The following is a 13238-nucleotide window of genomic DNA, read 5'->3' on the forward strand; positions in this document are numbered from 1 at the left end:
AGATATTAAGACAAAGACCACACCTCAAAGTCTGTCTTCCTCACCCACCATCTAGGGAACCGCAGCAGATCGTTTCCTCCGCAGTCTCTCCAACTTCATTCAAGGATTAGACACCAATAATAATGTCAAGGTTAGTGCACGGCTCGCATGTACATTGTAAAAATAAATAATAATACAATTAGTGAGTGTGACTGCAAATATACAACTAGCATGATGTCCCATCTGTTCACAGATCTGGTTCAACAACAAGGGCTGGCACAGTATTGGCTCTTTTCTAAATGTGATGAACAATGGCATCCTTCGAGCAAGTCTGCCAGCTGGCGAAGACCCCGCCAAGTTTGGTATCACTGCGTATAATCATCCCCTCAACCTCACCAAGGAGCAGCTGTCACAAGTTGCCCTGTGAGTAAATTAAAACAACAGCATCATTCCGACCTTCCAACAAGAAAGATGAATTCATGACTGACTATTTTCCTCAGAATGACAACATCAGTGGATGTGCTGGTGTCCATCTGCGTGATCTTCGCCATGTCCTTTGTACCTGCCAGCTTCGTTGTCTTTCTCATCCAGGAGAGGGTGAACAAGGCCAAACACTTGCAGTTTATCAGTGGAGTCCAACCTCTCCTCTACTGGCTGGCCAATTTTGTTTGGGACATGGTATGACATTCCTCTCCAATCATTTGACCTTAGAAAGCAGCCTCCCTCATGATTGCAGCTTACTCAAGTTTTTGTTTTTTTTGGTGTCTTTGTCCTCTTACAGTGTAACTACATTGTACCCGCCACCCTGGTGATCATCATTTTCATCTGCTTCCAACAAGATGCTTACGTCTCATCCACCAATTTGCCTGTGCTGGCCTTGCTGCTGCTGCTGTATGGGTAAGTGGGAGCATATAAAAGTATATTTGTATACATAAGCCCCGAGATGCTCGAACATAGCCTTGCAAATTGTCCTTTCTACTTGTTTTCCAGATGGTCCATCACGCCTCTCATGTACCCAGCCTCATTCTTCTTTAAGATACCCAGCACAGCCTACGTGGTTCTGACCAGTGTCAACATACTGATAGGAATAAATGGCAGCGTGTCCACCTTTGTTCTGGAGCTGTTTGGAGGCAATGTAAATATCAACTTCTTTCTCATTTTAATTCCATTAAATGCATAGCAAATCGTTTTTTGTTTTTGACGTTTTTGATACTGAACCCTGATGATTGATTGAGAATGTTTTGATCTCATCAGGAGATCGGTGGTATCAATGACATCCTGAAGAACGTATTCCTCATCTTCCCTCACTTCTGTCTGGGGCGAGGACTGATTGACATGGTGAAGAATCAAGCAATGGCTGATGCTTTGGAGAGATTTGGTAAGCACAGCAGGGTGACCTATCCATTGTGGAAACATTTCTTGTGGGTTTTGACAAAAATGGTTTTGGGTCTCTAGGGGAAAACCGTTTCCGTTCCCCTCTGGCCTGGGACATGGTGGGAAAGAACCTGTTTGCAATGGCCATTGAGGGAGTCATCTTCTTCTGCATCACCATCCTCATCCAATACCGCTTCTGTATCAAGGCCAGGTGTGTGCACGGAAACAATTCTATTATACTCTGCCTTTTGTATGACCTTTTAAACATTCACAATTTTGGCCAATTTGGAATGTATTATAGTAATATCACGAAAATGGAACATTTGCACATAACTCAATCAAAAATGTAACCCAATAATGTAATAATTTCACAAAAACTTAATAAAAACAAATTCTGATTGATATTAACATTTTTAACCATAATATAAGGGATGAATGTAATAACTTATTACATTATTGGGAATTTATTACATTACATGTAACATATATGCTAATTTTCAATCCAAAGTTGTGCGTTTTGAGACTCTAAGACTGTTATATACATTGAAAATTGGAGTGTTAAAATTGTGGTGTTAAATGTTTCAGAGTTTATTTCAATGTCTATTTTTAACACGGTTTGATATAAATGGAGGTCAGTATTGGAGTTATTTGACAGAATTGATTGATTGATTATTTAGTGTTAAACCAACTTTGCAGAGAGTTAATCAAAGAAAGCTCCGCCCACTTGATTAGAACTGCTCTGCCTCAAAGACTTAAAAAAAAAAAATTACATTACAGTGTTCCCTCGCTATAACGCGGCTCACTTTTCGCGGCCTCGCTGTATCACAGATTTTTTCAAAGTGCAATTTTGCATGCTTTTTTTTTTTTTACAGTAATGTACCTATTTTATAAAATTTATGAATGTTTAAACAAGAGAAATGTGAGAAAATGTAAATGCCTCGATGAGAAAAGTGTGTAAACTGTGTGGTGAGGGGTTTTAGAGCCTTGAAACATTTATGATAAATGTAAAACCATGAAGCTAACTACTTCGCGGATTTCATTTATTGCGGCAATTTTTTTTAACCTAACCCCAGCGTAAAATGAGGGAACACCGTATTGGATTTTATTCCATTTTTCATCGAGTTAAGTACAAACAAATGTTATTACATTTTCAGGCATTCTTACATTTTCTTTATATTAGATGGTGCCCGAATGAGTGTGAGCTCACCTCTATGCATTGTCTTTGCAGGTCATCATCCAGTCACCTGAAGCCAATTGGAGAAGAGGATGAAGATGTGGCCAGAGAACGACAGAGAGTCCTCAGTGGTACAGGGCAAACTGACATTTTGGAGCTTCGTCAGCTCACTAAGATTTATAAGCGCAAACAGAAGCCCGCCGTGGACCGCCTATGTGTTGGCATTCCACCAGGCGAGGTAGGGATTTCCTACTCTTTTCTCTGGCATAGAGCTCACCGTAGTACAGTTTGAAAGCTCATACTGTATATCCTGATGTGGTTTCCTGTGGCAATGAACGGATAGTGAAAAGGTTCATTTTTTTTATTTTTCAGTGTTTTGGTTTGCTGGGAGTCAATGGAGCAGGGAAAACCAGTACGTTCAAAATGCTAACAGGTGATTCAGAGGTTACCAGTGGAGAGGCATACCTGGCAAGCAAGAGGTATGCTAAGAGTACTCCGTATGGGCTCTAATTAAGACATTTAGAACTGCTTGTTGGAAATTATGACTCACACTTTGCCTTGTGTGTGTGTGCGCTTCACTCCAGTGTAACAACAGAAATAGATGAGGTGCATCAGAACATGGGCTACTGTCCGCAGTTTGATGCCATTAATGACCTGCTGACAGGACGAGAGCACCTTGAGTTCTACGCCATTCTCAGAGGTGTTCCTGAGAAGGAAGTGTGTGAGGTCAGTAATACACACAAACACAAAACCAGAGGGGAGAATGCCTTCACCGATCAAGACAAACCCAATGATGGGAAAATGAAGCATCATGAAGCACTTGCGACCATTTTTATACTCCTATAGATGGTGCTCTTGGGTTAAATATAAAGCCTGGTGCAATGGAAAGTGATTACATTTCAACCAAGAGGGCCATCTAGAGGAGTCAAAAATATCACTGTGTGCTTCATGAAGCTTTTATGATGCTTCATTTGTCCATTAGATTAGACATTTGTAAATGTTAAAAACTGACCGGATGCTTTGTTTGCTTATGCTAAATATTTCTAAATATAATGTAAATATGGTTATCATACTTATATTTAAAAAATATGCATTGTGAAAATAAATGTACATTTTTGCATGAATGCACATTTGTTAGTGTTCAAATGGGATAAAAGGTTGATGTTTGGTTCTCTCTACTAGGTGGCGGAGTGGGGCATTCGCAAGTTGGGTTTGGTCAAGTATGTTGACAAATCAGCAGGTAGCTACAGTGGAGGCAACATGCGGAAACTGTCCACCGCCATTGCTCTCATTGGAGGACCACCTGTTGTGTTCCTGGTAAGAGGAGAACAACACACACAAACACGAGTCAACCTCTATTTTCCTTGATGGAACACAAATCGTCTGAATACCTCGTGTTTCTATTTAACAGGATGAACCTACAACAGGCATGGACCCGAAAGCACGGCGTGCCCTGTGGAACGCCATACTGAGCATTATCAAAGAGGGACGATCTGTCGTCCTCACCTCCCACAGGTTAGACTTCAAAACTAACATCAAATTTGAAAACGCATGTTGAGTAATTGATTGAACTATATTTTGTCAAACACACATAATTTGATCTGGAGTTGTTGTTTTTTAACAGCATGGAGGAGTGTGAAGCGCTTTGCACCAGGATGGCTATCATGGTCAATGGCAGGTTCCGCTGTCTGGGGAGTGTACAGCACCTGAAGAACAGGTAGGAATCACTGCAGAAAATCTCACCGACAAAACTCCCCTCGTGGTCAAAACGCTAATAAATGCTCACATAGGTAATCACATAGAGTATGATTCTGAAACTCTTAAGTAAGCCCTTTTCACACTGCATTTAGCAGGGCGCAGCGCACCGAATTCAAACCCATTCATTGTGTATGTGGTGAGAGACAGGGACCACGGAATGGAGTGTTACTGAGTGGCCATTTTGGGTGTGCATGAATGATACAACAAAACATGTCCTCATCTTTCTCTTCAGGTTTGGAGATGGTTACACCATCATCCTGAGGGTGGCCGGACCGGATCCAGACCTGCGGCCGGTGATGGAGTTCATCGAGCGGGAACTTCCCGGCAGTACACTGAAGGAGAGACATCGCAACATGCTTCAGTATCAACTGCCCTCCTCCCTCACCTCCCTCGCACGCATCTTCTCCCTGTTGGCCACAAACAAGGAGACACTCAGGATAGAGGACTACTCAGTCTCTCAGACCACGCTAGACCAAGTAATGCTCTTTTAAGTCTACCTTTATAAGAGTGGTGGGAAAATGACATGAAGCTTCATGAAGCACTTGTGATATTTTTGTACTCCATTAGATGGTGCTGTTGGTTTCAATGTAAAGGCTAGTACAATGGAAAGTGTTTACATTTCCACTGCATCTTAAACAAAAAAAGGCAGAAAATAAACAAATAAAATAAAATAAAACTATAAATGAAGGCTTTGATGATTTTTATTTTTATTTTTATTCTAAAAGAGCTCAGTATTGTTCATTCGGTAATGTCATCGTCATTGCTCTCTTTTTTTTTCTTTTTTTTTTGTATGTGGATGTGCGTGTGTGTATTCGTTAGCTCACCAAAAACCTATTAGAAAAAATCCCATACCGTTCACCTAAACCGAACACTTTGAAGGCTTTGATGATTGATGCGTCTAAAATGTATTTGGGGACTGGTATAATAAGCCACGGCTTCAACCCGTCAGCCATATTTATTTTCTGATGTAATAAAATGTGAAAAAAACAACAGTGCCATCTAGAGGAGTCAACAAAAATATCACAAGTGCTTCATGAAGCTTTTATGAAGCTTCATTTGTCCATCACTACTTCATAACTTAAATATCCAATTCTATTTTTGAGTGTTTAACATATCTATTTTTGCATTCCTTAATAACATAAACACATCAAAATCAAAAACTATATATATCTATTGATGTTTCTTCCTCTTTCTCCCGTCAAGGTATTTGTAAATTTTGCCAAGGACCAAAGTGACGAGGACCACTTAAAAGACGTCCACCTGAGCAAACGAGACGCGGTGGTGGTGGACGTTTCCCAGCTCAACTCTTTCCTCATGGACAACAAGACCAGGGAGAGCTGTGTCTGATTCCACCATGCCACCAGCAGGTGTCGCTACGCGTCACTCTCGTCTCCCGCCAGATGTAATCCGCGCCACAAAATCTGAAGCGGGAGACAGACTGTTCACTTTATTTTGTTCTCATTTGTAGTCTTTTTTTTTTTATTACGTCTCAGTGGACCTGCTGTTAATTGCACAGCCTCTGGAGATATGACGAGGCAGAGACTGCAGGTATTGTGAAACACTGAACTCAATGCAAATCAATGCAAGAAATCTCTATATTTAAGATGAGAGGAAAACTTGAGTGAGGGTTGGAGACTGGTGCTTCTCCTTCACCATGGACACTTGAAGTGAGGTTGTCACGCTTTGTTTGACTGCAAAAGTAGCCGTGCTACTTCTCTTGAGAGGAAGTCTAATCGAAAGCCCATTCCAAAAAGTAGCAAAGCTACTTTGGGGGAGAAAACAAAACAAAAGAATGTTCTGTTCATTCACTGCCAACTGCAAAAGGATTTTAAAGGACTTGAAATCTGTTTTCGGGGGCAAATCTCTTCGTTACCATGAGCAGTTTTATAAAGCAGGTTGGGGCTCAAACAGTTCAAAACATTTCAAGGGAGGAACACAACATTTGGTGACACGCTTTCTAATTGGATTCATGATAGGATGTGACTTTGTTGTACTTTTCGTTAAATAACAGTTGATAGATAACATTGTTGTCTTTTGTTGTTGTTGTTCCTCATGTTATGATTTAGTTCATCACAGTGCCTATGGTGACGTGGGATTAAATGTCAGCACTCCATTAACAACATCATCTAGGAAAGGGATGTGTAAGACCATCTGACAAAGCACAAAAATGTTCTTTTGTGGAGAAAAAAAGAAGTCATTCCCTGTTAAAAAGAACAAAAAAAAAAAGGTTGTTTCTTGATGTCTGTACATGATGTGCATTTCGCTGTAATGCCATCTTTTCACTCGCCCCCACCGTCTTGGACTTCCTTAAGTGAAAGCCAAAGGTGGATGAAGAAGAAGATGTTGAAGATGACTATTGCATGCTCTCCTCCGCCTGGACACTCTCATCCCTATATTGTGAGTGTGGCAAAGCTTGCAGACTGCTTTGTTGTTAGTGGATTTTTGTAACATCATGTGTACGAGGGCTCGGAATATAAATGAGGAAACTGTGATTAGATGGGATGGACAAAAACGTCAAAAGGTAGCGCTCAAACTTACTAGATGGCAATTATACTTCTGCTGTCCTTGTGATGGAAAGAAAGATGGTCGATGTTATGTAACGTAGAAGTCTTGTGATGAGCAACAAACAGTTCAGTGCCAAACTGAGTTCAATATGTACCAACCAGCAGAATACTGACAAGGCAACTGTTTTGTACGATTTGAAGCTGTGCTTTCATGTCACTTCAGTTTTCCATTCGGTCAATTAAAGCTAATTATAACGTGTCACTGTATAGTGAAAACTTGCCAAACCCTAATGTTACCGTACCTGTGTTGCCATGACTGGACACAATCAGGGACCACTGCGATTTAATTAGTGCTCTGACCAAATACGTAGAATTATATGCAGGGTTGAAATACATAACAGGTGCTGAATGTTCAGTACAATCTCGAAAAGGGTTTCCTAACGGCTCTGGAATTATTAGAAATTCCCAGGATGGCTAAAAAAAAAAAAAACATTGGCCAGAGCAGCCAAAAAGAACCGTGTGCTGCACAACAGCATCAAATCTTCCTTTTTTAAAGGTGATTTTGGGAACGAGTGCTTGACTGAGAAAAGTCAAATTGTGATCAGTGAAATCGAGAGATAGTGGTTAAGTGGTGATTTTCTCCTATTTTGCTCAATATTACTATTCGTTTACATTTTTTCAAGTATTAAACAACAGCTGTTTGAGTCTGTTACCCATGGTTGTATAGTAACTTTTAAAATAAAATTCATACATTTTGAAAAAAAAAAACTGCCTCCGCCTCACTTTTTTTTGTGTGGAGGTTGGGGAGTTAAGCTGTACCTCGAGAAGTATTCAAGCATTTCACATTTTGTTACAGTCACATGGTGTGTGTGGTGTGTAGAATTTTGAGGGGGGGTAATGAAATTATTCGATTGGGATTAAGCTGTAACAAAATGTGGAAAAAAGTGAAAAAAAACACTGAATACTTACCGGATACACTGTATATGGAATTTGACTTTTGACCTTTATTTACATCACAATAATGAACACACTCACACCCGTATATTGATAAAGGTTTCATTTTTCTTGCCAAATATTCCATTCATACAATATTTTATTCCGGTAAAATACAGATAATTATTTAAACCTGGACCATGAAATATATAGATAGATAGATATATTAGAGCTGTCAAACAATAAAACAATTTAATCAGGTTAATCATGTCTTAGAATTTTGATTAATCACGATTAATCGCTTAATAAAAAAAACAAGGCATTTGTCAAAAAAAAATCCCAAATTTTGAAGAGCACCGGTTATGTGTTAATTCTTTTGACATTTAGTGTATGAGGACGTTTTCAACATTTTTTGATCCGCTGCACATGCTCATCCTCCTCTTTTTCTAATCAGTTAATTACTTGCATAATTTAAAATAGAAAAAAAGAACCCCAATATTTTGACATGAACAAATATTCTAAATGTGATACGCAAATATTTATTAAATGCTTTACTTTAATGCATGTAATTATGTTTTATTGCTCAAACACAACCTGTGCTACCTTAAACGTAGCTATCCGCTGTCACGTTTAAGGATAATCTATGGTCAAAATTAATCGTGCGATGAATCTGGGTTAATTCATGATAAATGCCCCAATTTTTTTAAATTAATTAATCAGGTAACGCTTAAACTTTGACAGCACTAATATACACACACACATTGATAAATAAAAATGCCAATAACTGTTTATTGTAATACAGAAAATGGTCCATTGTACATTCATATATGTATAATGTATACATACACATGTATAGCCTACGTAATGTATATCTCTGGCATTGGGCTGAAACTGAATTTCATATTTTTCACAAATCCATAAGTATTGGTCAATGCATACGTGGGTGTTACTTTTACAAATAACCTTCGGAAAAGTAAAGTTTCAGAGGTATGACGCCAGCAGTAGGCTGTAGAAGAGATTATTTTTGTGTGCATGTTTACTGCCTGACATTCATTTACATCTGGAGTGTTCCCACGCCCGATTATGCTGCCTGTAAAAAATCACAAGCCTGACGTGTCAGTCAGTGCCAGTCTGTTATTCGTCCATCAACATTCATCATGACTGGGAGAGTTCTTCTGTTGGGACTCGTGCTCATCTGCGTGGCTGCAGGTATTCACATTTTGAATCAGAAAAGTGTATTTATCCCTGTGGGCAGGTAAGGATTAAGATATGCATGTTTGTGTGTATTAATTATGCAAAAAAAAAAAAAACCAGGCTCAATTTTACATGTTTATGCTACAAAAACATTTACTATTAATTTAGTTTAATCAATCGTGTTTAACAGCTAAATCCCAGTTTTAAGCTCAATTTTATTTATTTATTTATACACTTTAAAAACAACCACAGCTGCACACAAATACAGTATATAAAAGCAGCAAAACATAAGAGAACACATTAATAAATGAATAGCAACATAAAAAATTAAGATTTTTTTTTTTTAATACTAAAACAGTGCAGTCTCAAGATGAGTGGAAAGCCAGAGAAGAAAAAAATGGTTTTATGCCAAATGTTACAGAAAAAGTTCTATCACAGTGAAAAGCCTCCGCTTCGTTCTCAGTACGTCCAGGAATGTCTCAGCTGCTGTCCTCAGGCACCGGGCAGGAAGGGCTCAAATAGGTATGGTGGGGTCAGACCATTTAAAGATCTAACAACAAATAAAAGAATCTTAAAGTGGACTCTAAAATGTAAAATTTGAGTTATGTGCTCCAAAATCAAGTGGTACATAGATCTTACTGTCACCTGCACATATGATGGAAATCAAATGCAGCAAATCCGACAAAAACAGTAGATTCCCAAAAATGTAACCCTGTGGAACACCATAAATTAATGAGGCAAAATGAGACTCGAAGCTACCAATGCGTCCACATCAAGTTTTGCCTGCAAAATAGGATCTATACCACGTCGTTGCACTACCACTAATGCCCACTAGATGCTGCAAGTGAGCCAACAGAAATCTGTGGTCCACTGCGTCGAACACTGCCTGTCAGGGCCAGCAGAAGGCGGCGCACATAGGAATAATTTAATAATAAAGTGTGCACCGCTTTTTCCATTATTTTAAAACAAAAGGCCACTGTTTAAATGGGCCACAACTGACTGACCTATACTCGGGAGTACCTCCTTTAATAAAAAAAAAAAAAAAAAAAAAGAGGATGGACAGAGTCGTAAGGTGAGCCAGGTGTCTTAAATCTGGCCAACTACGCCTTCTAAAAACCTCATCCTCAGGGAAACCGACTCAAAGGATTTTCAAATAGCCGAACAAGGGACGGGTCAGAGGAATCACATGTGGTGGTTGAAACGAGAACTTTAAAAGTAAACATACAACATTGCTAATCTTAATCTTTGGTCAAATTTTAACTACAGCTGGGTCAATAAAGATAGACATGACCACCAGGTCAAGTTTACTTGTCAATGTTTTTATCCCAGCATGTTTTGTATGTTGATGATGTATTTCTGAGATGTATTTGTACAAAAGCTCGAAAATCGTGGTCCAACATTTTGCCTCCCTTTACAGATGCAAACAACACAGGATCCCCGAGAAAGGTGATCCCTTTGTTATTTAAGAAAAAAAGAAAATCATATGCTATACATTCCGGTAATCTACATTGTATATAAATAATCTCAACTCAGTTCTTTAAGATTGTGTTGGAAATATGTCAAGTCGGTCAGAAAACTGCCTTTCACCAAATAGCACTTTGTTTTGATGAATGATGGAGAGGCATTTAACTACGGGTCCACTGTAGTTATAATTGTGGTTGCAGTTTGTAGTCATGTAGAACTGCACCAAATTCGACTGAAAACATGAAAAAATATATTTAAATGTAGTTTCTTACTAATCTTCGCAAGATATACAAAATGTTTTTTCTGTGTGTTTTTTTTTTTGTATGTTATCCTGCAGCCATCTTGTCCTGGCACTGACGAGTTTTTGGCATGCCCCATGAACTTTGCACCTGTTTGTGGTAGCGATGGAAACACATACGCAAATGAGTGTACCCTTTGTGTCCATAGACAGTAAGTACACAACTGAGTGCAAAAAACTTTTTAAAAAAAACTTTCGGGAAGTCCTTCAAAAGACAGAATGTGCTAAAACAACAACAGAATTCCTATTTAATTTTTGTCCTTGTTTTTTTCATCTTGCACAAATTTTGAGGTGGTCTATTATCTCTCTGCAGGACAACCAAGATGAACGTTTTGATTGCTCACGATGAAGCCTGCTGACCTGTTTAGCTGCTCACCAAGTGGATATCTGGCAATGTTTCGATCGTGATAATCATAATGAATAATAAAAGTATATGAATAACATCTTTTGGTCAACAAACACTTATACGGCTTATTTAGCTTCATGGAGAGGTTGGAATATTTTGCCATTAAGAATTCAAAACACCCAGTACAATGCTGTGCAGCGCTATAAGCAGGTGTTCCAGTTCCAGGTGACTTCCTTGTTTTTCTTTTACACTTTGTGTACGGTAGTTTTGAAGTATGTCGGGTAAAATGTTCAGTGATACACCTCCTCTTTCTTCGGTAGTGCATTTCTAACATTAGATTAAATATTGGAATAAAAGTACCGGTTCACATTTTTTGACAACCCCCAACGCCTGTAAAAATTTTCATAATTTGTCATGTACTCATACATAATACTCCGCCTCAATTTTATATGATTTTTTAAATTAATTAATCATTTTTTTAATTTTGTTATTTTTGAGAAATTATGGTAATCCTGCATTTACTTAGTAACCGAAACATTACTATATAAAACCACTCAATGTTATGTAGTGTAGTCGACAAGAGACTAAATCGTTTTTTTGTGTGCATGTTTACCGTCTGAGTGTGGTTTTTTTTGTTTTGTGTGTTGACATTGATCCGCCAATAAATACACAGCACTGACAGTACGGCAATGTCAGTGTGAGTTATTCATCCATCAACATACATCATGACTGGGAGAGTTCTTCTGTTGGGACTTTTGCTCATCTGTGTGGTTGCAGGTATGCAAAAAAAAAAACATTGCGTATATTTCTAACAAGATAAGTTATACTAGCAAAACTAACATTTAGACACTGCTTTGCAATATTATGGGTTTTAACTAGTATAGTTTTTACATGCATTCATTTCGCACTACAGGTGTTACATAAAAAAGGTCAAAAACAAAAAAAGTAATTAAAGTAATTATTTATTCCAAATGTCATCCCAATCATGAACAAAGTGACCGATCTAAGTTTATAACCTCAAATGCTACACGCTAATATTTTATTTTACTGTACCTTTCCTTTGCTCCTATTTTTGAATATATATTACTTAGCTTTTAATGTGTTTATTATAGTTTTTGTATTTTTAAATATCTATTTTAGTGCTGTTTGTCTTCTGTATTGGTGATCCAAAGACAATTTACCCCCATGACAACAAGTATATTCAATTCTATTCTATTTTGTGAAGATACAGACAAATATATTTTTCATGATGTTTTTTTTGCATTCTGATGATATATGGAATTTAGGAAACTATTTGCAAGATAGCTCTACTCACTTTTTATTTGTAAACAATTTCTGCTTCCACAGACACAGAGGCATCCGCGACTAAGGTATTTGTAAAGGTTATTTTAAATAATTACATATTTTATGTAGTTTTGTGTGAGAGAAATGATTAAAGTTAAATAGTCTTGATTCTTCATTTAGCTATGCAAGAGGGATGAAATATACAATATGATTTATACTGGAAATAATAAATAAAAAACAAAAGTTTTTTTTTTTTTCTTCAGCCAAATTGTCCTGACACAGATGCGCCAATTATGTGTGGTATGAACTACGACCCCGTGTGTGGCACTGATGGAAATACATACCCCAATGACTGTGCACTCTGTGATCACAGACAGTGAGTACACACACACACGCACACGCACGCACATTGCATACATGCAAGCAGTAATTATGGGAAGTCTCTTTATTGGAAAAGGGGTTCAAAGATGTGGCCTGGTGCTCAAAATAGAAACAATAAGAGTTCTAATTTTGAACTATGGGTGGTTACAGACACAAAATTAAATGTATGTATAGTATTTTTGTCTTGTTTTGCTTTATGTAAGAACTTGGGATTTTGTACATATATTATATTATATTATATTATATTATTAATATTTTCCTTGCTGATCATGTATGAGCGGTTCAAACAAAGTTCAAGATGTCTATTTTCTCTCTACAGGGTCACAAAGCAGGACGTTTGGAAGGCCCACGATGGAGCTTGCTGACCTGTTCAGAAGCCCAGCAAGTCCATGTCAACAGTCCAAATGTTTCAAATACAAAAACAATTGTGGATATTAAAAGTCTTGATGATTGATTAGTAATCTTTGTGATGAAAAAAAATGTAGGCATACACACTGTGTGTGTGTGTGTGGTGGGGGGGTCTGCGTGTATAGGGACCTCTTGTGGTCC

The 13238-nt window shown here is 38.0% G+C and overlaps 3 protein-coding genes across 3 annotated transcripts in view; all 3 read left to right on the forward strand.

Annotated features, from left to right (window-relative positions):
* Positions 1-7550, forward strand: part of LOC147169918 (phospholipid-transporting ATPase ABCA1-like) — a 45291-nt gene extending 37741 nt beyond the window's left edge. Inside the window, exons 35-49 of the mRNA XM_086083508.1 lie at positions 56-130; positions 233-402; positions 480-657; positions 761-876; positions 970-1114; positions 1234-1357; positions 1435-1564; positions 2582-2765; positions 2900-3006; positions 3112-3253; positions 3710-3844; positions 3939-4042; positions 4152-4244; positions 4518-4761; positions 5489-7550. Coding sequence (XP_085939634.1) covers positions 56-130; positions 233-402; positions 480-657; positions 761-876; positions 970-1114; positions 1234-1357; positions 1435-1564; positions 2582-2765; positions 2900-3006; positions 3112-3253; positions 3710-3844; positions 3939-4042; positions 4152-4244; positions 4518-4761; positions 5489-5632 — 2091 coding nt within the window. The 3' untranslated portion in view covers positions 5633-7550. The remainder of the gene's footprint in view (positions 1-55; positions 131-232; positions 403-479; positions 658-760; positions 877-969; positions 1115-1233; positions 1358-1434; positions 1565-2581; positions 2766-2899; positions 3007-3111; positions 3254-3709; positions 3845-3938; positions 4043-4151; positions 4245-4517; positions 4762-5488) is intronic.
* Positions 7551-8801: 1251 nt separating this feature from the next.
* Positions 8802-11121, forward strand: LOC147169920 (putative pancreatic secretory proteinase inhibitor). Its single transcript, XM_086083731.1, has 4 exons — positions 8802-8931; positions 10334-10362; positions 10718-10830; positions 10992-11121. The coding sequence occupies exons 1-4, from the start codon at positions 8880-8882 to the stop codon at positions 11035-11037; spliced, it is 240 nt and encodes a 79-aa protein (XP_085939857.1). The 5' UTR covers positions 8802-8879; the 3' UTR covers positions 11038-11121.
* A 563-nt stretch (positions 11122-11684) lies between these two features.
* Positions 11685-13141, forward strand: LOC147169921 (putative pancreatic secretory proteinase inhibitor). The gene is made up of 4 exons (XM_086083732.1): positions 11685-11801; positions 12372-12394; positions 12572-12684; positions 13009-13141. The coding sequence occupies exons 1-4, from the start codon at positions 11750-11752 to the stop codon at positions 13052-13054; spliced, it is 234 nt and encodes a 77-aa protein (XP_085939858.1). The 5' UTR covers positions 11685-11749; the 3' UTR covers positions 13055-13141.
* The last annotated feature ends 97 nt before the right edge of the window (positions 13142-13238 follow it).

Source organism: Leptonotus elevatus, chromosome 8 (genome assembly GCF_054856555.1).
Source record: "Leptonotus elevatus isolate MCC_2025b chromosome 8, RoL_Lele_1.0, whole genome shotgun sequence".
NCBI lineage: Eukaryota > Metazoa > Chordata > Actinopteri > Syngnathiformes > Syngnathidae > Leptonotus > Leptonotus elevatus.

What these genes read in the sequence shown, in the direction of transcription:
- LOC147169920 (XM_086083731.1), top strand. Translation starts at nt 8,880, where the DNA reads ATGACTGGGAGAGTTCTTCTGTTGGGACTCGTGCTCATCTGCGTGGCT. An exon ending in GCTCATCTGCGTGGCTGCAG is followed by an intron (nt 8,932 to 10,333) that starts GTATTCACATTT and finishes CTCCCTTTACAG; the next exon opens with ATGCAAACAACACAGGATCC. An exon ending in ACCCTTTGTGTCCATAGACA is followed by an intron (nt 10,831 to 10,991) that starts GTAAGTACACAA and finishes ATCTCTCTGCAG; the next exon opens with GACAACCAAGATGAACGTTT.
- LOC147169921 (XM_086083732.1), top strand. Translation starts at nt 11,750, where the DNA reads ATGACTGGGAGAGTTCTTCTGTTGGGACTTTTGCTCATCTGTGTGGTT. An exon ending in CAGAGGCATCCGCGACTAAG is followed by an intron (nt 12,395 to 12,571) that starts GTATTTGTAAAG and finishes TTTTTTCTTCAG; the next exon opens with CCAAATTGTCCTGACACAGA. An exon ending in GCACTCTGTGATCACAGACA is followed by an intron (nt 12,685 to 13,008) that starts GTGAGTACACAC and finishes TTCTCTCTACAG; the next exon opens with GGTCACAAAGCAGGACGTTT.